Genomic DNA, 19,934 nt, shown 5'->3' with positions numbered 1-19,934 from the left:
ATATATTCAACGGTCACAGGAGTCAGAAGAAGAATACTTATGACCACTGTCTGTGTCTCGTTTTTAGGAATGAATTGTGTTTCCTTGTTCTTTGTATTTATTTATTTTATTTTTTTTATCACAGTTCTCCAGAGATCAGTTCATCCTGGACTGTCCTTCAGAAAAACTTCGCCGAGAGCTCGAAGAAGAGCTGAAGCTAAGCTGCGAGGAGCCGAGGAGCCACGCATGGTACCACGGAGCGATTCCCAGACAGGTAACACACACACACACACACACACACACATATATATAGAGGCATACATCTGAGTCATGAGTCCCTCCCTTTTAAAGCCTGGTTAAAAACTTGTTGAACCAGATCACCTATTATTAGACACACCGTGCTCACAAGGAGATTACAGCTTAAACAGTGGCCTCTGCAGCAATGCTGGGCTTGTATTATTAGGTCAGTGTATAGAAAGACTTCTTTCTTTATGGTGTGTGTGTGTGTGAGAGAGAGAGAGAGAGAGATTGTGTGTTCCCTCTGAAAGCTGGCAGCGCTGAGATGTAATCGTTTTTAATAAGCTGCTTCCTTTGGCTAAACTAAACTACCATTATATACAACACAAACACTCACTTAATTAAAGTCTCTAACTGTGTGTGAAGGGTTGTGAGAGAGAGAGGCAGTAACTGAGAACCTCATTTCTGAAACGTTTAACTCTGTGATGGATGAAGTCTCTGCTCTGACTTTAAATATGTGTTGATCCGATCATCTGTGCCTGTTTTAAAGTCACTGGAAATGAAGGCTTATTGAAAAGGTTGCAGGGAACTATGTATTATTAATATTCAGTTCTTGTCTCATCATTCAAACTGACCGAAAGTGCACAAATTAATTCTACAAAAGTAATTTTAGCAGAAAAAAAAGCATTAAAATCGCATGTTTCAGAAACCATTTAAAAACACTTAAACTACAATTTAAATGTCTTATGTAAGAGCTCATGAGGTCAAGTTGGTAACTGTGTAACAGCCTACCATTATCAGATTTAATTAAATGTTTGTACTGTAAACAAACACTGTGTGCCCTTGTGTGTGTGTGTGTGTGTGCGCCCACATGTAACCTGCTGTCTCCTTTCTAGGTTGCAGAAAACTTGGTGCAGCGTGATGGAGATTTTTTGATCCGTGATTCGCTGTCCAGCCCAGGAAGTTACGTTCTGACCTGCCAATGGCGAAACGCCGCTCAGCACTTTAAAATCAACAAGAAGGTACGGAGCAGCCGTGAGCGGCCTCTCAACAGGGCAGACATATGGATGTAACTAAACCTGAGCTCTAGAATATCTTCCTTTATGCTCTACAAAGACTCAGTCTGGTCTCTGCGGTCCAGTTGGGGGCAGCACTAACAGATAATCTCCCTCTGGATGTATTTGGATATGTCATGTAGGCAGAGTGACAACCAGACTAGTGTCAACAAAACATGGTATAGCTGGTCAGGCTGCTCTTACGTTGTGTAAGCTCCTGTAGCCACAGCTTCAGGTGTTGGATCATGGAGGGCGGTCCCACACAGAGATGTTCTGTTCACCTGTTCTGGTACAGTGGAGCATTATGTGCTACCAGAAGGAGCTCTGAAAAAGACACCGTAAGGCTGCATTGACAAACTGTGCTGTTTCTCTTTTTATGATGAGGCGGGACTTGTCACCATGGCAACAGAGAAAATAAAACAATCAGGAAAGAAACTTGATTTTAAGTTATATAAGAAATATGATGGTCTCAGTTTTAAAAGCACTTCCATGCATTAAACTATCAGGGGGGAATAACATGTTTTGTTGTTGTCCTGTTGTCTCCTTCAGGTAGTGATGCTAAACGAAGCTTACTCCAGAATCGAGTACCGCCTAGACAGAGAACCCTTCGACAACGTCCCTGCACTCATAAGATACTATGTGGGCAACAGAAAACCTGTCTCACAGGTGAGTCTGTGATTTGATCTTTGTACCAGCACACCTGTACGGGTTTTGACCACACGTCTGCATCGTAGGTGGTCGGGGCCATCATCTTCCAGCCCATCAACAGAGGCCTGCCGCTGCGCTGCTTGGAAGAGAAGTACGGCCTGTTGAGCGGCCATCGAGAGGCGGCGCAGGAAAAAAGGAGTCAGAAACGTCTCAGCCTCAACATCACCAACGGACACGCGCATGACAACACAACACACGGCGTGCACGACAGCACGCACTGCCAGGACGGCGGCCTGGCCCGAGGCAGCCAGCTCAGGTCTGAACACTCATTCATTTCCAGCAAAATCCTCCTCAGAGGGGAGTTTGTTGTTGTCAGACAATCACACACAGTGATGTCATCAATATAACTTAATATTATTAATGACATCACAGTGCACATTAAGCTTAAGGTATAGGGTCCATATCAATGTGACAGATGCTTCTTTTTGTAATAGATTTGATTTATTCCTCTGTTTATTTCCTCACTCTCGTCTCAGGTTGAAGGATCGTTGCGGCAGCCAACCAGCAAGTCTCAATCAGGTGCAGGAGAGGAGACGGCCACTCAAGGCGCACCAATCAGAGAGCTTCCTGCCGCTCGGTAAGTCAAAGTTTGGAGCATGGACTAGATATTATGTGATGCCACCCATAGATGGCTCTGCTTTATGTTCTGTGCTCTGTTCTCAGGGTCTAAACCGCAGCTCCAGCATCCTCCTGACCCACTTCTCATCAGCACCTGCCCCAAGTCTCCAGTGTTTCGGACGGGGAGCGAGCCGGCGCTGAGCCCCTCTGTCTCACGGAGGTCAGCAGAGCCACTGGCAGGTAGGAAGGAGGACGAGAACCAGCTCTCGCTTAGACACAGACTAAAATCTCTCGTCAATAACATCAATCATAATCTCTTCCTCCTGAGAGTAAAGGTGTAAAAACTCTTCTTATGTCTGTAGGTCAGGCGATCCGCGGCTCTGACAGCCAGCTGTGTCCTAAACCGCCTCCCAAACCCAGCAAAGTACCTCTGAGTCGGATGCCGCGCTCCCCAGGCCTCCTGTCTCCGGTTCCCCTCGCCACCTCCCCCAGCCTCGCTGCACCTCCTCTGGACTCCACGTCTGTGGAGGCTCCTAGTTCTTCCTGGAGGATTGGAGGTAAACGATGATGGAGATCAGAAAACTTTTTAGACATATGATTTTAAACAAGTACAGATTTCAAATGTCAGAAAAATTTAGTTACCATCAAACAAAGTTTAGGTTTTCATTTCATTTTGTCTGTTATAAATATTAATTAATAAACAAATGTTCCTCCACAGCGCCTCCTGTTCCTCCTGTGAAGCCCCTGAATCTCCACCTGCAGCTCCCGCCTGCAGACCCCTTCAGCTCCTCCAGCCGCGTGGTTTCACCCGCTGATGGACTTCAGTATCCCGATCCAGATGTGATAGCAGGACAGACTGAGCGGCGGCAGCCGAGCCCTGCTGACCGGAGGTCCTGCAGCCCTCTGGAGTGGGAGCAGCCGAATTCCCCAAACCCCATCACAGAACCCCAACTCCAGCTGACTCTCTGCAGTTATGTGGAAAGACTGAAGAGAGAGAGGGAGAGAGGGAGAGAGAAGGAGGAGGAGGAGGTGGGAGGACGGAGAGGGCTGGACAGAAGTTCCTACCATCACGCCATCGCCGCCTTGGAGAACACCAGTGAGGAAGAGGAGGAGGATGCTGGGAGGGAAGAAGCAGAGAAGGATACGAGGAGCAGCTTTCAGCGGCCAGTGGTGGAGACAGAGTCAACATTCAGGCCGGCTGACTTCGGGTCTCAGCTTCTGCCTCCAGAGAACAAACCGCTGGAGATGGTGGTTCTGAAGAGAGCCAAGGAGCTGCTGCTCAGACACAATCACCACAGTATAGCCAGACACCTGCTGATGGCCGACTGCCAGGTACACACACACACACACACACACACACACTGTATGAGACAGAGGGAGATCATTTAAGGCTACATTTCAGTCAAACAATTAATAATCAATCAGTCAATCAATCAATTTAAGTCAGTTCAATAAAATGCAAAAAAGCAAACTTTAAGACTAAAATATATAATCAGCATCTTCATCTATGACAGTGGATACATAGTGCAAATTTGAGCTCTTTTGGGCCCTCTGCTGGACAGTATAAGTATGGACACATTATTCATGTGGAACAGCACAGCTTCTCTTATTTGTTTGATTCAAAAAATTAATTAATATCAATCAATGCTTTTACCAAATAATGCTCGAAAATATGAAGTTTGCTGTAAATTAATTAATAATAGTTTTTTTTCTCTCCATTTACCTCCACAGAAGGTAAATTAAGGAATTAATTACAATACAAAACCCTGTCACTGTCAAGGAATTATTGCCTTTATATATATATATATATATATATATATAAAAATTATTCATGCTGTGTAAGAACAACATGACATAAACACTGTAATTCAATTCAGTATTCACCAGACAGATGTTCCATCTGATGTGGAGGTGAACATATGTTTACTGCTGCTGCTGTGTCCGTCCTGCACCTGATGTTGCTGCGGCCATAAAACCACGTCACATCTGAAATGTGATTAAAACCGGGTTTAACAGCCACTTCCATCACCCTCCAGGTGGCGAGGATCCTTGGAGTGACCGCGGAGCTGAAAGGTCGGATGGGCGTGTCCTCCGGTCTGGAGCTGGTGACGCTGCCCCACGGTCACCAGCTGAGGCTAGACCTGATGGAAAGGTACAGACACAGGATGGAGAAGAATCAAAATGCTGTTCTCTGATGTTTTCATGATTTACTGCATGTAAACAACATTATGTGTTATGAAATCCTGTCAAAGGACTTTTCTAAACATCTAGAAAATTTCCAGGGAGGCACTGACAAGAGTACCCACAATCCTTTGCACACATACAATGGGCCAAAACAGTGTACAAAGGATGTTTTCAGTGTCTTTTCTCCACAAAGGGGCCCTGCCTGCCGAATAAAAGATCCACCTTACTAGACTTTGAGAACAGACTTTGCAGCTGTTTGCTGTAATGAACAAAAATCCTTCTTCAGATTCAGCTAAACTCAAACTCGAATTGAGGAAAGGCGGTGAAACAGTGCAGGCAGATGGTGCTGACGATCCTCCTCTTCCTCTGTCTTCATTTTCCAGGCACCACACTATGGCAATAGGCGTCGCCGTGGATATTCTGGGATGCACTGGTAGCGTGGAGGAGCGAGCGTCCACCTTGAATCGCATCATCCTGGTCGCAATGGAGCTGAAGGACACGGTGGGGGATCTGTTCGCCTTCACGGCCCTGATGAAAGCTCTGGACCTCCCACAGGTAACACACCTGCCAACACACAAGTGTCTCTTCTTGTTCTGGTGAAGGTAGAAAACCTGTTGACTAAACTAAAGCTGTTTGATTCTGCAGATCAGCCGATTGGAGGAAACGTGGACGGCTCTGCGCAGGAACTTCACACAGACCGCCATCAACTACGAGAAAATACTCAAACCTTTCTACAAGAACCTGTATGAAGGAGCAGGTAACAGGAAGACCCTTTAAGGCCACCATCTGTCACAGCCCACATTAACAGTGGTGTCCCACAGGGCTTGAGTTTAGGTCCCATTTTATTCTCCATTTATTATTAGTCGATCAGTAATACTGCAGTTACATGATGTTAAACAATATAAACATGGCGGTCTGAGCGGCATCATCAAAGCGTTATTGAGGTGACCTTCTATCTCCCTGCAGTGCCCTCTTCTGACGTGGTCTGCGTCCCGTTCCTCCTGCCCCTCCTCACCCTGCTGGAGCGCCCTTCAATCACACCTGAAGGGGCGGAGCTCTGGGAGACCAGCGACCAGGGCTGTGACATCATGCTGCGCCACCTGGAGGCCGCACGTGACGTCGCACACAACGCGCAGAGCTACACAGCCAACGCAAAGCAGATTTTAGAAGGTAAACCTAGGAAAAAAAAGGAAACGGGAGACATGTTGTGTTCAGGCTTTTAAAAAAAAAATCTGTGCTCTTTCCATCTGCAGGATTTCAGTGCGACGTCGACCTGCTCGAAGTGTTCAAGACAGACTTTCAGCTGCGGCTGCTGTGGGGAAGCAGAGGGGCCTCTGTCAACCAATCAGATCGCTACAGCAAATTTAACCTCATCCTTACAGCGTTGTCACGGAAACTGGAACCACCTCCCAAAACACAAACCTTAATCTGACTTGAGTCACATGAGTGAATGACTAGACCAACCAGGAAGTGACCGAAGAGTCACTCAACTCAATGGAAACCAGGTCAAACTTAATTTATTGAATTTATCTGTGTGACGTGAGTCCAGGGCTCACAATCAAGTCAAGAAAAATCCATCAGAAAGGGCAAAAATTCACTATAATGATCAGCACTATGCACATCATACTTATTACTACAGCTATTACACAACATGAACTAAATTGATGATTAGTTTTCATCATCAATGACAAACATAGAGTAAAGTCAGTCTGAAAAGACCTGATCAGCCCATTTTCAGCATAAAACAAACACATTCTGAGTTCTACGAGTGTCTCCTCAGTGTTTTATCAATAAAAAAACATATGCAGCAGCAACAGAATCTCCTCCTTAAATAAAGTGAGTAATAATAATATTAAAGGGAAACACTGCTGCTGCAGACACACACAGTAAACAGGAAGTCACTGCGGCAGTAAACACTGATTACTCATTTTTAAGGAAGTATCAGCCAATGAAGATCCAGAGTAAATAAAACATTTACGCCCGAGCAGAAAACCTGATCCGAACGTTCTGCATCTGTGAAAATGTAGCAAGTTTTTATTTTATTTTTGTTGTCTGTAAGTATGAACTGTTCAGCTGTACATATTTATCAGCATGTTAATAATAAGACTGTACATACCTTCTGTAGAGAAATCTGTAAAAAACAAAAACACAAAAAACAAGATGCTGATGGATTTTAATATGTTTATATTATTATTATGATGATCTACTGTGGTAAGATTTAATAAATATGCTGTTATGATCTAAACACAAATGATTCCACTGTGTCCGAATGCTGCTTATTGTATTTTTTTATTAGAACAATATCCTTAAAAGAAGAGAGAGAGAAAAAAAAACTGTTCACAAAGTGTCCGACAACATTCAAAGTAAAAACATGTGCACAACAATATGGAGGAGAAGAGAAGTACTGCCATTGGTTACAACATGGTAAAAAAACAGATTAACATGTTAACATCATGATAAAACTAAACGACTTGTACCAGCTGCTGCTGTTTTATTGAATTTTTTGTTTTTGAGTCTTTACATGGTTCAAAAGGAGGAATGTGGAGAAGATGGTGTTGGTGATTCGTTTATTTCATTGCATCTCAAAGCTGATTTTGCAGGAGTTCGAGCTCTAGCATACACGCAGTCTTAGCATTACGAGACAGATACAGGTTTATTTTGCACATTTAAAAGCTGCTGCAGCTCTAAATTAAAGGGACAGTACACCGAAAATAAGCAAAGGGTGTGTTCGGTTCAATTTAAAATGCTCAGATTTTGAACAAACGTGACGGTTTGAGACGCTCTGCTTTCAAGGAACTGTGACGTATACTTTGACAGAAATATAAGCAAGGAAGGAAGACGTCTAAAACGGGATGTGACGTCACAAACGTGACCCTGAAAGTCATAGAAAAACATTTAAATTGTAGAGCAATAAGGAGAAAAAATTACCCATTGATATCCAGTCGATATCATTGGGTCACTGGGGGGGCGCAGTGGGCACATCACATTGTGCATTCCCGGTCAACACATTCAATTTTTGGGCTCAAACAATCAAATTATTGACATTTTTGAACACAAAAATGTTTGAATTTGCTGTTTTGTATCGCTGCAAAGTGAAGATCTTTGGATGATATGTTCAACTGGAGGACATCCACTTTTAATAAGTAACTTTATATATACATTAAACTGTCAGAAAACAATTAGTAGCACTTCTAATTGCATTAATCTGATCATCATTAAATTCAAATTAAGGAATTACATTTAATCTGAGCCGTGTCTGAAAAATATGACATCAGATATTTGTGTAAACACAACACAAAGCGTGTCCTTTGTGCTCGTTTACAAGGCATCATTATATAAATGGAAAACTAGTTTTATTTGCATCCTCTTGTATCTCCAAGCCACTCGACAGCACGAGAGGACAAGAACACCACCTTATAGCCAGTTAGCCTAGCTTCACTCAAAGACTGAGAAACATCTCACGACGTCAGACTGAACCTGCAGATCGCAGCTGTGTGGTGGAAATTGGAATAAAAAGTTCAAGTAACAACATTGACAGCATCATTCCGCATGTTTCACAGCTTCATCAGAGACACAGGGAGCGCGGCCAGATCAGCTCAATAGTGGATTTTTTTCTTTATGTTAAATAATCTAAGTGTGTATCTATTAAGCAGGCTTAAAACAATCAGCAGAGACGTCAAACAATCTAGAAAATCATGCAAAACAAAGCCTCCTTAGAAAAAGAGTATAAAACCAGCGTCAGTTTTAAACACTCATTCATTCATTCACTCTTCCATTTCATCAAATGCTGTAGTACTTCAGGGCAAAGTGCATCACTTCAATTCAGAACTCGTTGTCAATCAAACAAACCTAAAAACAATCACCGTGGAAACACATTCAGAATGACATGACTGATGTTTGTATGTACAAAATCATTCAACAGTTAAAAACACACACTGTTTTTTTTTTGTAGTGCATGTTGTCACATTCACAAACACAACGCGATTACATGGGAAAAAGAACTGTTCAGCTGAGACACCCCAGGTGGCTGATGGAAGATGTACACAGGAAAAACTCAAAAGTTTTTTAAGGCAGAGATGAAGTCGAGCTCCTTTTGTTTCAAAAGTCCAGATGGAGCTGAGCTGTGGTTCACTGGGGGAAGGCTGCCACCTGCTGGTCAACTGGTGGTATCACAACCCAGGAGGGAAAGAAGAAGAAAGAAGGAGGAGGAGGAGGAGGAGGAGGAGGAGGAGGGGTCCTGTATTCACCTGATAGTCCTGCTATCTGCAAATGCAAAGCACTGACACACACATACATGCAACATACACACACACTCACACACTGGTCACAGATGAGACAGCGTTATAAAAAAAACAAACAAACATGCGACTGTATGAGGGTGGAGGCAGGCATGAGGAGCAGAGTGGCTCAGGCAGGCAGACATCACCAACAGAGCACAGATGTAACGATGACGACGGGATGAGTCACAGCAGTGCGGCGCTGATAATTAAAGTTAGTGGTTACGGTAACTGACCCTGAAATGCTGAGGATGACGTCTGAATATTCTCTCATCTGGAGAACAGTGTGTGTGTGTGTGTCAGGAAATGTATGGCAAGGTTGAGCTGTTGAATCAGTTAGAGACGGATTAGATCAATACAAGGCAGATTATCCTGTTAGTGCACAACGAACACAGGTGAGATGCTCCATTCTGTCATTATATGATAAAGACATCCTTCAAGACAGGAAAGCAACAAACTGCTGCATTGATTTGATTCAATAAAATGTAGCCAGCAGCTTCATCTTTCAGCGCAGAAGCAGAGGAAGAGGAGGAAAGCTGGTCTTTAAAATGTATAAAGGGTATTAACCCCATTAAAAGTTAAAGATATCCTAACATTAAATGCTTAAAGTGTCAAAAGTTCCATGAGAACTTTGTTTCATATGTATCATTTCTCTGATGATGCACATTTGCTGGTGAAAAAGTACAGTATAAGTATAACATGGAGGAGCAAGGCTGCAGTTCCTTGACTGGCCACTAGTTCTAAAAAAGAGTCAATCCCTACAGATCTCTGGTAAAATGTCCATCATTACAATGGAAATAAATATGTTTACAGCCTGGTTGCTAACTCCATCACATGTCTATATTTAGACACCCAGGTCGGGTGGAGTCAAGATGGTGTATGATCAACAATGGTGACAAAAGTCACTGAACAGTCATGTAATAAACATCTCCCAATTCAACACTTTATTGCAGGACTGTTGTATCAGTGTTTGCTCAGCTGAAGCTGCCGCAGCTGTCACTTCCTTGTCTGAAAGGTCTTTTCAGGTCTCTGTCCTACTCTTTAGGGCAACCCCCCCACCTCCCACAATTCTTTGCAGGTTTTATGAACATGATGCGAGCATGCAGACATGCAAACCTCCCTCACAACCTGCTTTCTTTCTCCCTCTCTCTTTCCTCTCTTTCTCGCTCAATCCCCACCACCAATAATCTGCGATCAGCGTGAGCCCTCCACCAGCCAATCAAATCGCCCGGCCACTCTGCAACCCTCAGGAACCTGCAGTCACACGGAGGAGAAAGGACAGTTACTAAAACACACACACACGAGACTGCAGAGAAGCAGGAGTGAAAACGGCTCAAAGGAAGTGACAGCTGGTTTTTCAGAATAAAGTTCAGACGCAGGACGCACAAACTGCAAGACAAGGCTCAATAAAGTGTATTACTGATACAATATATGGTTTTTGTGCTGCATTATGATCAGCTTCCAGGCCAAATATTAAGTGAGTGTCCTCATACTGCACATTTGTTTGCTCCTCAAGCTGTTGGTTGTAATAATAATAACATAAAATACTAATAATATATTAACTTTGATCCTCAGTGGAGAATATAAACATAGTTTTGATTTACATTTTTAACAGGAAGCTGTGTTTTTTCTTAAAATTGATGAAGAAAAATGTCTACTTCTGCTTTGGAATGACACATAAATACCTTTAATTCTAGTCTGAAAAAAGCTGAAACGAGTTTGTTGTGTTGAGGCTAAATCCAGACAAAAATCTACTGATGGCACAGATAATAGAAAAAAAACTAAAGAGACACACACAGACACACACAGAGCAGGAAGAAATACAGATAAAATCACGTTTCACTTCAAATTATGTCGACACATTTAAAAAAAAAAGAGCTGAAAATCAGGGAGTTTCATCATCTCCAGTTAGAAAAAGAGAAACATGAAAATAATAAAAATAATTTGTTTCTAATATATTACATAAAACAATCTTTGATCGATAAGGAGAGTCTCAAAACAGCAGCAGACACACAGAGAAACGCCTCATATACAAATCAAACACCATCAGGTGAGACTTTGTCTCTGTGCTCACACACTCACCTCTGAACATCAGACATGGAGGGTGGGGGGGGGTATTAAAGGGGTTAGAGGAATAAACAGACAGACGGATGGATGGAGAGAAAGATGGGGGGGATCTGTGCGGGTTATCGGGTGCTGTCCGTTTGGTGATGTTAGGGTGAAGGGATGGAGACAGACAGAGGACAGTGCAGTTTCAGATGTAGGTGACGGCACCTTTGCTATTTCTCTCCATGGTGATTTCCACATAGGAGGTGGGGACGTAGCCCTCCTCCCCGCTCTGCTTCCTCGCCCGCGTCCAACCGTCGCCTTTGTCTTCCTCGATGATGTACAACACCTGACGGACAGAGACAGGAGATGCAGAGAGACGGGAGCATTAGCTTTCCCTCCGTTTTCCAAAATAACATCGTGCACACATCATCGTTTTCAAAAACGTTTCCATTTGCATTAACCCGCATAAATACGCTCCCAAGAGCCGTCATGGCTACGCCAGGCCTGTGGGTGGCAGTGTAGGAAGAAGGAGAAAGTTGTGCAAGCCAATCAGAAGCCTCATGGATGCAGTCTGGCTCTTTGCGTCAAACGTTGTTCTAAAGTTGCTGAACCTGGAGACCTAACATGTCTCTGCTCCTCTACACAGTAAGAGGAGCTGTATCAAATGCAAACACATAAAAAGTGCTGACACCAACAGAAATGCAAACGCTACCCGGAATGCTTCCATTACTAGACTACAGCTGCTCTGACAGCCGTACTACACAAAAAAAGGTCGTACGAACTGCCTCAAACTCCGTTTTAATTTGTTTTTCTCTGTTTTCTCTGTTTTGTTTAGCACAAACGAAGGGAAAAGTCTCTGTTTTTCAAAATACCCGTGTATGTGGAAACAGGGTCTAAGAAGCATAGGATTTAATGAGGTGAGCTGCAGCAGGTGCTGCTGATCATCATCATCAGTCCTAGATGAACTGATCATCAGCAGGCGTTCAGGTGAGTGTTCACACAACGCCCAGCGGGAAAGACGTAAACAATGGTGTTAAAGAAGCTGCTGTTGCACACCAGTGTCATAAATCCATTTCCAAATTATTTGGAGCTCTATACTGAGAAAGTTTTTTCACAAGTGAAAAACATTCAATCTCCCCTGGAGTGGACGTCCCAGCAAAGTCCCTCCAAGGTCAAACGGCCTACAGGCCTCACTGAGCATGTTCCACGTTAATGTCAAGATCAATGAATCACACACACACAACAAACTGCTGAGGTGAAATATTGAAAAGTGGTCCTTACCTCGTCTTCAGCCATCACCAGTGTCCCCTCGTTCTGACCTAAACATCACACAAACACTTCACATTAAACCACATCCTAATTCCCTCCATTTACGTGTTATGTTGATACAATTAGTTATTAAAAAATAGATTTAGAAGAATAGATACCTACCTAACTCAGCTTTAAAATATGTGACAGTCTGTTCTTACCATCAAAGGAGTACAGCGCTTTGCAGTGTCCGATGACAGGGAGCGGATCGTCATCATCAAACTCATCGTCGAACTCATGAGGGTCTGGGTTTGGATGTGTGGGAGCGGAGCGGTGGTGAGGGGTGTGATGCTCCTGACTCGTGTCATCTGTGTAACTGCCCTCAGGGCTGATGGGAAACAGGACAAATGTGTGTGTGTGTGTACATGCCTAAAACAGGGCTCAGTGTTTACAGATGTTTTTTAGCATCTTATTTTTAGCTGATGTCACAAAAACCTTAAAAAATTGGTACATTATTAAGATAAGATTAAACACGTCAAGTTTCTTAATAAATCTACAATAATAAACTTCTGAAATGTATGAATTAAATTGGAATTAATCCAGAACATGCATATTTTTATAACTTTCTAAAACATCAGCATCTTATTTTGTGTGTCAGAGTGTGTGTGAAGTGTGAGCTGTACCTTTCTCTGCCTTGAGGAGTGTGATGGTGGTTGTCGGCGCTGTGTCTTCTGTCTCCTCTGGAGCTTTGTTTTCCCTCCACCTCTGACAACCAGGTCTGCCAACAGGGAGAGAGATTTAACTGGTTCAAAGTGGCTTGGTTCACAGGAGGAGGTGCTGCCGCCTACACAGCCGCTTGTCTTTACCTCGTTTTTGTGGATTTCAGATCGCAGCTTCTCCATGTTACAAATGGTCTCTGATATTTTGGGCTGCAGACTGCTGGGGTCTCCCATTTGAGGATTCTTCTCGTACACATCCTTCATCTTGTTCAGCGCATCCCTGACAGAAACACACAGATGATGACGCTACTTCTTGCTGGAGAAATCTCTTTCTGGTTCATTTGTTCACGTCTCACCTTTGTTCTTGCTCTTTTTGGAGCTCTCTGTTGAGCTCGTCGATCCTCTGCTGCAGTCTCTTCCTCCTTTGCTCGGGAGGTAAGTGGCTGAAATCCTCCAGAGATGGCGCCTGGTGAGGACAAACAGGATTTTACTCTTCTTATATTTTTTAAGCGACACAAGCATTAGGAGCCCAGATGCAGATGCAGTTTGTTTTGCTGTATCAGGTAACATGAGACCCTTACAAAGAGCACCTGTCCAAATATATAACTTGTACTAGGACAGATTAGAGTTCTGTTGTGGGCACTGACAGGTACTAAAGTGCTTCTTTAGCATTTTTCAATCTAAAACTGGGAGATCACTCTACCTGGAAAGGAGCTAACCTTACATCACTACTGGCTTTACAGTGGGCGTTGGACACTAAGGGAAGTCCTACAGGGTGAGGACACACACCTATGTTGCTAGATTCTACACACACACACACACACACTTACCATCTTTACTGACCACTGAGTTGTAACACATCCAAACAACAACAAAACAACAAAAAACAAAAAAACAAAACAGAAACGCTGGTTAGTCGTCAGAATCCCAAAAAAGTGAACCATGATGCATCAAGAGGTGAGAATAAATATTCTCCCACAGTGAGTATTTATATCCTTCCTCTCGATTGTGTTTCCTGCTTTCATCAGCACTCAGGGATGGAACGTTTCTGCTTCTTTTTCAATCACGTAAAATTACAACTAAAATGATGATTGCATAAATTTGTTAAAAAATTAGGATGACATCTGGGTCAAAGAGCAAAACAGATTTTTGTTGTCGCTGTTCTGCTGGCTGATGATTGTGTTATTCATGCTAAGCTTCGTATGAACACCAGGTGTCAGTAATGTGCAAACGCATGTATAAAAAAATGTCTGTAAAGGCAGTGAATAGCAAGCTGCTAAGTAGTAAACAATGCAGTATTTTACAGCAGTTATGCTTAATGCTCATTAAGAGGATATGTATTATAGTGTTAGTGATTAAAAATGAGCAGGAAAGGCCACATTTATGAGCCTAATCTTAAAAATAATGATTGATCAATTATTGAAACTGTTGCTGTTGACTGAATTATAAAATATTTTGGCATCAAAGATGCACATTTTGTTTGTTTATAGTAAAATTCCACGGGGCACTTCCAGCCAACTTCTACTATTTATGTTTCCCAGTCTGTCTGGAACACTTCTCTATAAATGTGATATTTTTCCATAAGCAGTGAGAAATATTGTCAGCAGTTGGTTAGCTTGGGAAACATGACAGATTTAACAGATGACACCAAGAGCTTCACAGACTGATGGGAATAAAGGCCAATCAATGCTTCGGCTTGGCAGTGAGGCCGGGTGTTACTCTCACATTTGTGTGTGTCTGAAGTGTCTGAAAGCAGAAAGCTCTGTTACACAGCTTCATCACACTGTTAGCAGAGCAGAACACACACACCACTGCAGACCACCCCCCTCCACACAACACTGCAACCACAAGGCTAAAAAACTCCCTCACACCATTAATCAGCAGGGATCCTCCATCGTGTGATCGTAGCAAAACTCTGTCTCATGAATGAAAGGAGAGAAAGAATCACACAAAAACAAAACAGAGGGCAAAAGAGATGGATCGACAGGCTGTCTGAAGATTTCTCAGTCATATCTAAATATAAGGACTTTTAACTCAACCTGAAAAATGTAAGGAAATGGTTGAAATGAACCTGCAGACAGCCTGTAGAAAATATTTGTAAAAACCCCAAAAGCAAACCACATCAACCTGTCTCCATTTAACACACTACTTCCTGTCTCACCCCTCTCTTCAGACCCCTCAGATTCTGGGGGATTCTGGGCACTGTGGTCTTTATCTCAGACAGATAGTGGCTGACAAGGTCGGAGCTGAGGCGTGCTTGGGTATAAGTGGGATGGGGGTGGTAGTAGGAAGAAGGTGGTGAAGGAGGAGAGGAGGAAGGGGACTGATGGAGGAACAGGAAGAGAGGACAAAGGTAGAGGTCAGGACAACATTTTCTTTTGATGCACTTTTACGTTTATACTTAGGCCTGGAGGAAAGAGTCCCTTACAGCCATAAAAAAAAAGGATTTGGTGCAGTATCAGTGCTTCAGCCACCTATTAACCCAATTTTTTTTTCTCCTATCATGTTTTTTTACACTGTGGGCTCATTCTTCGCTAAAAATACAGTGCAGCCCCTCAATGACATCATAATCATGGCTAAAAGAACTCAAAGGCTGCAGACCATACACATACTAACTCAATCACATCTGACCTAGATGTTCATAAAGAAGCAGAGTACATGTTAAACGCTTAGCAATTCGCTACTAAGAAACCTTTACCTATTTAATCATATAGTTCAGTTCTAGCCTTTTACAGTTCTGGCTGTTGTAGGATGTGTCTCTTAAAAAAATTAAGCTCTTCCATGTACACAAACACACACCCTATCCATCACCCAGGTTCCTGAAACTGTGAGGCAGCAGATGACGCCAACATGAATCAACAGCTGGTTAATAATCGACTGGCACGGTCTTTATGGAGAGGGAGCAAGGTTCAAGGAGTGTCCCAGCGGAAGGATATGAAGGTGAAAAACTGAAACTGAAAAAAGGGATTATCATGCTAACATACATATCCGCCCTTTCATCCCTGTACCTTTGGTTTCTTCCCAAACAGCCAGAGCTTGTTCTTGGTTCGGCTCATTGTGTGTTTTGGGTCTGATCGTGGTCCCGAGCTCACGTCTCTGTCTACTTTGGGCGTGTTGCTGATGGTCCCGTCTGAACCCGTTCGGCTTAAATTCTGACTGTAGTCCTCAAAGGGGAAGTCAACTGGAGGGTCAAAGCCAGACTTAAACGACTCCACAACAATGGTGGAATCCTGGGCAGGGAGGAGGATAAACATGGAGGAACAAGTGAGAGGGAGGACACAAAAATACCGTCTCCCACCCCCTGAAGATGCCACCTCTGCATACCCGTCTCTCGTCAACAGCTTTGGCAGCAGAAACCATTCCTTCTAGACATTTTGAGATGATGGGAACGACTCGCCGCTCTGCCTCAGCGAAGCTCCGATACGTCTCTCCGAGTTTCACCGTCCGCCGCTCGTCCATGTCCTGCAGATTCTGTAACACCAAACACAGAAAATAATTAAAGCCTGGATCAAATGTACAACAACAACAAAAGATAAAGAACAAATAATAATAAATAAATAAAATTGCCCATAATATTTGGGCATTTTTAATGCATCTAATATTATAACTATTGGTCATGGGACATTTTAAAAAAGATTTTAAAAAGAATATTTTTTTGGTATTATAAACACACAGAAATTTCTACACAAATGTTATCAAAATGTGAAAGAAAACCTCAAAATAAATAAACAAATAAATAATCACCCAGCCATGCTACCTACAAAAACCCTGGCTTTTGACTGTTTTGCAGGAAGACAAGATCGGCCCCTCACAAACACAGTTAACAAGCCATTCAGACACTTCTACAAGCTCCTCAGTCGGAAAACAGCTTGTCAGAGTTAGCAGATCCTTTCACTGGACAACACTGATACCCAGTGAGCAGTTCAGAGAAAGTTTACAAGCTGAAGGAGCACATTTAAACCGAGCACTACACCTTCTTTGGACATGATACCGGCACCAAGGTAAAAGTGTAGGTCCGGTATTAGAACTTTTTAGTCACCTAAAGTTTAATTTATCAGAAACCTACAGTCACAGTCCAGATTCACCTCCATCTTCGCACTAGAAGATACTTGATCTGAAAGGCTATCATGCACGGCAGTGGAAGGGTGATGATTTGGGCTTGTTTTGCAGAATTTAGTGTTAAATAATATCTAAATAAATAATGGCACAGTGAAAAAATTTATATGTTGCTGTTTGTCTAAGGTCCCATTTGCCTGATACTAAGACCTAATTCAATCAGATCATTTTTATTATGTTAAAAAAAGCCGGGAAATGAAAACAGGGTGCACAACGGTTTTGAACATGGTTGCAAAATGAAGTCAGAATAAGTAAAAGAATCAAAATATTAAAGTGAAGTGTCACATGTCTCTTTACCTTGAAGATGTGCGGTATGGCTTTATTAAAATGGTTCCACTGCTCTGTGTTGAAGTTCTGTAGCTGAGAAGCATATTCGTTTTTACTCTCGTCCACCATGTGCGTGCGCACGTACAACTGGTTTTTGGCCTGAAAGACGACATCCAAAAAGAAAACCCAAAAAACATCAACATCGTTCACAGTCAGCTAGAACAGTAGATTTCACACTTCAGCAATACAAACACACTGAAACTAAACAAACCATTTCCATGGTTCTATGATGTTAAAACCTTACAGTACTCATTAAAAACATTTTTACCAGCCTGTGATTTTATTTTCATTCAAGTTGCAGCGTAGCCCAGCAGGTCTAATTACACACTAAGTGTAGGGAAAAGAGGAGCCACAGTATAATTTCATAGGCACCAATTACATGCTACTAACTTAGATGGTAGTCAAGAGGAAGTTTGTTGTTTTTTATTGAATTATTAATGTAAAAGACTGTACTATGACTCCACTTTCCACCTTAAGTCATCTGCCAATTATAAAGTGAGGTCAACATCCATGTATTTTAAAGATAAAAAACAGAAAAGGATACTTCATCACAGTGTGTAACAGATGGAGTTTCCCACCTTTTCCACCTCTGATTTGGTGGCGTTGAAGTCGTTATCTAACCGCTCGTAGGTGATCTGGGATTTCTCCGCTTCTCTGCACTCTCTCTCAAACTTCTTTTTACTCTGAAATAAAATAACAGATCAGAACGTTAAGTATGTCATTGTAGTGCTGCTCACTAAATAAAACTATATAAAAAAAATATGTGAATGGGAGATGGGAAGGAGATGAATCAGAGATAGTTCACTTCCTGCCATCTGGGTTACATTAGCAGTGAGGGAAACACAGTGAATAGCTGAGACATTACAGTCCAGTCACTAGGTAGGTAGTCACTATTAAAGTCATGCAGACCACACAGTGAAAGGCTCTTCATAGGTGAGCTGGAGCAGCACCCGCTCAGACCAGAAAATGTGACTGCATGTGTTATTACAATAAAACAGACGAGCAGAAATTGTATTTTTCAGTTCTTATAGAATTGTGATTAATTACATATCCTGTAATGAGCAGACTGAGCTAATGCTATTAAATGACCTCAGAAGGGCCAAATGTGGCACATGGGCCTTGACTTGCTTTAGGAGGGGTGTGTGTGTACAAAAAATACAAAAAACATTTACTTTAATACTATACTTTGTTTAAATTTGTGCCACATCAGTCATAAACAGTCATGAGAGACAAAAGGACAAAGTGGATCCGATTTGTCCTTCAGTTACATTTGTTAGCATTTCTTTCATTCCTCATACAAACAAGTATGAGACAAACGCAGCTGGCCTTCCCTAATAGAGAATATTTGCACTAAACACTAAATTCTCCCCCTTTGTCCTCCTTCTCCTTCTCCTTCTCCTCCCCCCCTCCTATCCTCACTTACATTGTCCATCTGTTTCCAGCATTGATCCAAATGCTGCTGGGCCTTCCTGCCCTCCTGTAGATGCTGCTCATTCAGACACACACAGAGAAACATAAAATACAGATAAATATGTGTACATACACAAAAAAACATCCAGGACATTGTAACAGATTTACTAAATGACTGGTTACTTATTAAGGAAGCCGGACATTATTATACTGGGTTAATATTTTAATGGTTAAACCTGTAGATTATTATGTGTAATCTGACAAAACAATACAAACTCAGTGTCCTCTTTTTGTTGTGCTTCCAACCAGGGGAGGGAGTCTGCACAGTTGTCATGGAGATGTATCTGTTGACATGCTCCAGTGAGAGCCATGCGACGTGGTTAAATGGTTCACACTGTAAGTGGACCCATGTTTGTAGTCATATTTAACCATCAACAAGCCAGACAAGGTTGTTAAAGGCTCTTTCTGGTTGAAGATGTATCTGGGTCAGGGTCTGAACTCAGCGTTTGGGACACAAGTTTACTTTTAATTTACAACATAATCTTTTTATTGTGGATTTAAGTTAACACTGTATACATGTCTATGGTTTGGAAAAAACAGGTTTATCTTTTTTTACAGGTAGAGGGCGTTGTTCTTCCTAAACACATGGTTTTAGATTTCAGTCGATGCTGTCAGCAGATGGTGAACGAGGTAACAGACAGATGGTTAAACATCATATCCAACATATTTATCCTCGTGAGTAAAGTCAAATCATGTTGAGACAACATGGAGGATGAAAAGGGCAAACAGAAACATTTCTGACAGGAGCAACAGTTTCTCTGACAAATGTGATCTGAAAATATAAACTTGGTGTTGTACTCACGTGTTTCCTCTCAGTTTTGAGGTCTTGGCTGTACCTCATCAGCTCTCCATAGACCTTGTGAGCCATCTCTTCTGCCACCACCTCCCTCTGTCCAGCATAGTCATTCAGTTCATTCAGTATGGAGTAGAATGACAGACATGATGTGAACCTGCAAAACATACACACCATCAACATGTGATCAGGACTCCTGCCTGTTTTTGGTTTA

General features: G+C 42.4%; 2 protein-coding genes across 5 annotated transcripts in view; one reads left to right on the top strand and one right to left on the bottom strand.

Moving 5' to 3' along the window:
• bcar3 (BCAR3 adaptor protein, NSP family member) overlaps nt 1-6,975 on the top strand; it is a 29,935-nt gene extending 22,960 nt beyond the window's left edge. For 2 of the 3 annotated variants that reach the window (XM_028404246.1, XM_028404249.1), the window contains 13 exons: nt 125-253; nt 1,113-1,238; nt 1,821-1,937; nt 2,006-2,235; nt 2,456-2,556; nt 2,643-2,777; nt 2,900-3,094; nt 3,256-3,869; nt 4,574-4,689; nt 5,105-5,276; nt 5,367-5,478; nt 5,688-5,891; nt 5,975-6,783. In XM_028404246.1, coding sequence (XP_028260047.1) covers nt 125-253; nt 1,113-1,238; nt 1,821-1,937; nt 2,006-2,235; nt 2,456-2,556; nt 2,643-2,777; nt 2,900-3,094; nt 3,256-3,869; nt 4,574-4,689; nt 5,105-5,276; nt 5,367-5,478; nt 5,688-5,891; nt 5,975-6,153 — 2,430 coding nt within the window. In that variant the 3' untranslated portion in view covers nt 6,154-6,783. Of the gene's footprint in view, nt 1-124; nt 254-1,112; nt 1,239-1,820; nt 1,938-2,005; nt 2,236-2,455; nt 2,557-2,642; nt 2,778-2,899; nt 3,095-3,255; nt 3,870-4,573; nt 4,690-5,104; nt 5,277-5,366; nt 5,479-5,687; nt 5,892-5,974 lie in introns of all 3 variants that reach the window. The other variant, XM_028404247.1, reaches the window with a different exon arrangement.
• A 16-nt stretch (nt 6,976-6,991) lies between these two features.
• Nucleotides 6,992-19,934, bottom strand: part of fnbp1l (formin binding protein 1-like) — a 37,750-nt gene continuing 24,807 nt past the window's right edge. Inside the window, exons 4-16 of one of the 2 annotated variants that reach the window (XM_028404251.1) lie at nt 19,730-19,877; nt 18,881-18,943; nt 18,036-18,140; nt 17,428-17,556; nt 16,339-16,485; nt 16,023-16,244; nt 13,371-13,480; nt 13,162-13,294; nt 12,979-13,073; nt 12,517-12,683; nt 12,329-12,366; nt 11,273-11,393; nt 6,992-10,252 (exon numbers count right to left, since the gene is read on the bottom strand). In XM_028404251.1, coding sequence (XP_028260052.1) covers nt 10,245-10,252; nt 11,273-11,393; nt 12,329-12,366; nt 12,517-12,683; nt 12,979-13,073; nt 13,162-13,294; nt 13,371-13,480; nt 16,023-16,244; nt 16,339-16,485; nt 17,428-17,556; nt 18,036-18,140; nt 18,881-18,943; nt 19,730-19,877 — 1,486 coding nt within the window. In that variant the 3' untranslated portion in view covers nt 6,992-10,244. Of the gene's footprint in view, nt 11,394-12,328; nt 12,367-12,516; nt 12,684-12,978; nt 13,074-13,161; nt 13,295-13,370; nt 13,481-16,022; nt 16,245-16,338; nt 16,486-17,427; nt 17,557-18,035; nt 18,141-18,880; nt 18,944-19,729; nt 19,878-19,934 lie in introns of both variants that reach the window. The other variant, XM_028404250.1, reaches the window with a different exon arrangement.

Source organism: Parambassis ranga, chromosome 4, assembly GCF_900634625.1.
Source record: "Parambassis ranga chromosome 4, fParRan2.1, whole genome shotgun sequence".
NCBI lineage: Eukaryota > Metazoa > Chordata > Actinopteri > Ambassidae > Parambassis > Parambassis ranga.
The sequence above is the reverse complement of the archived record's forward strand: the minus strand, read 5'-3'. Positions and strand labels throughout refer to the sequence as shown.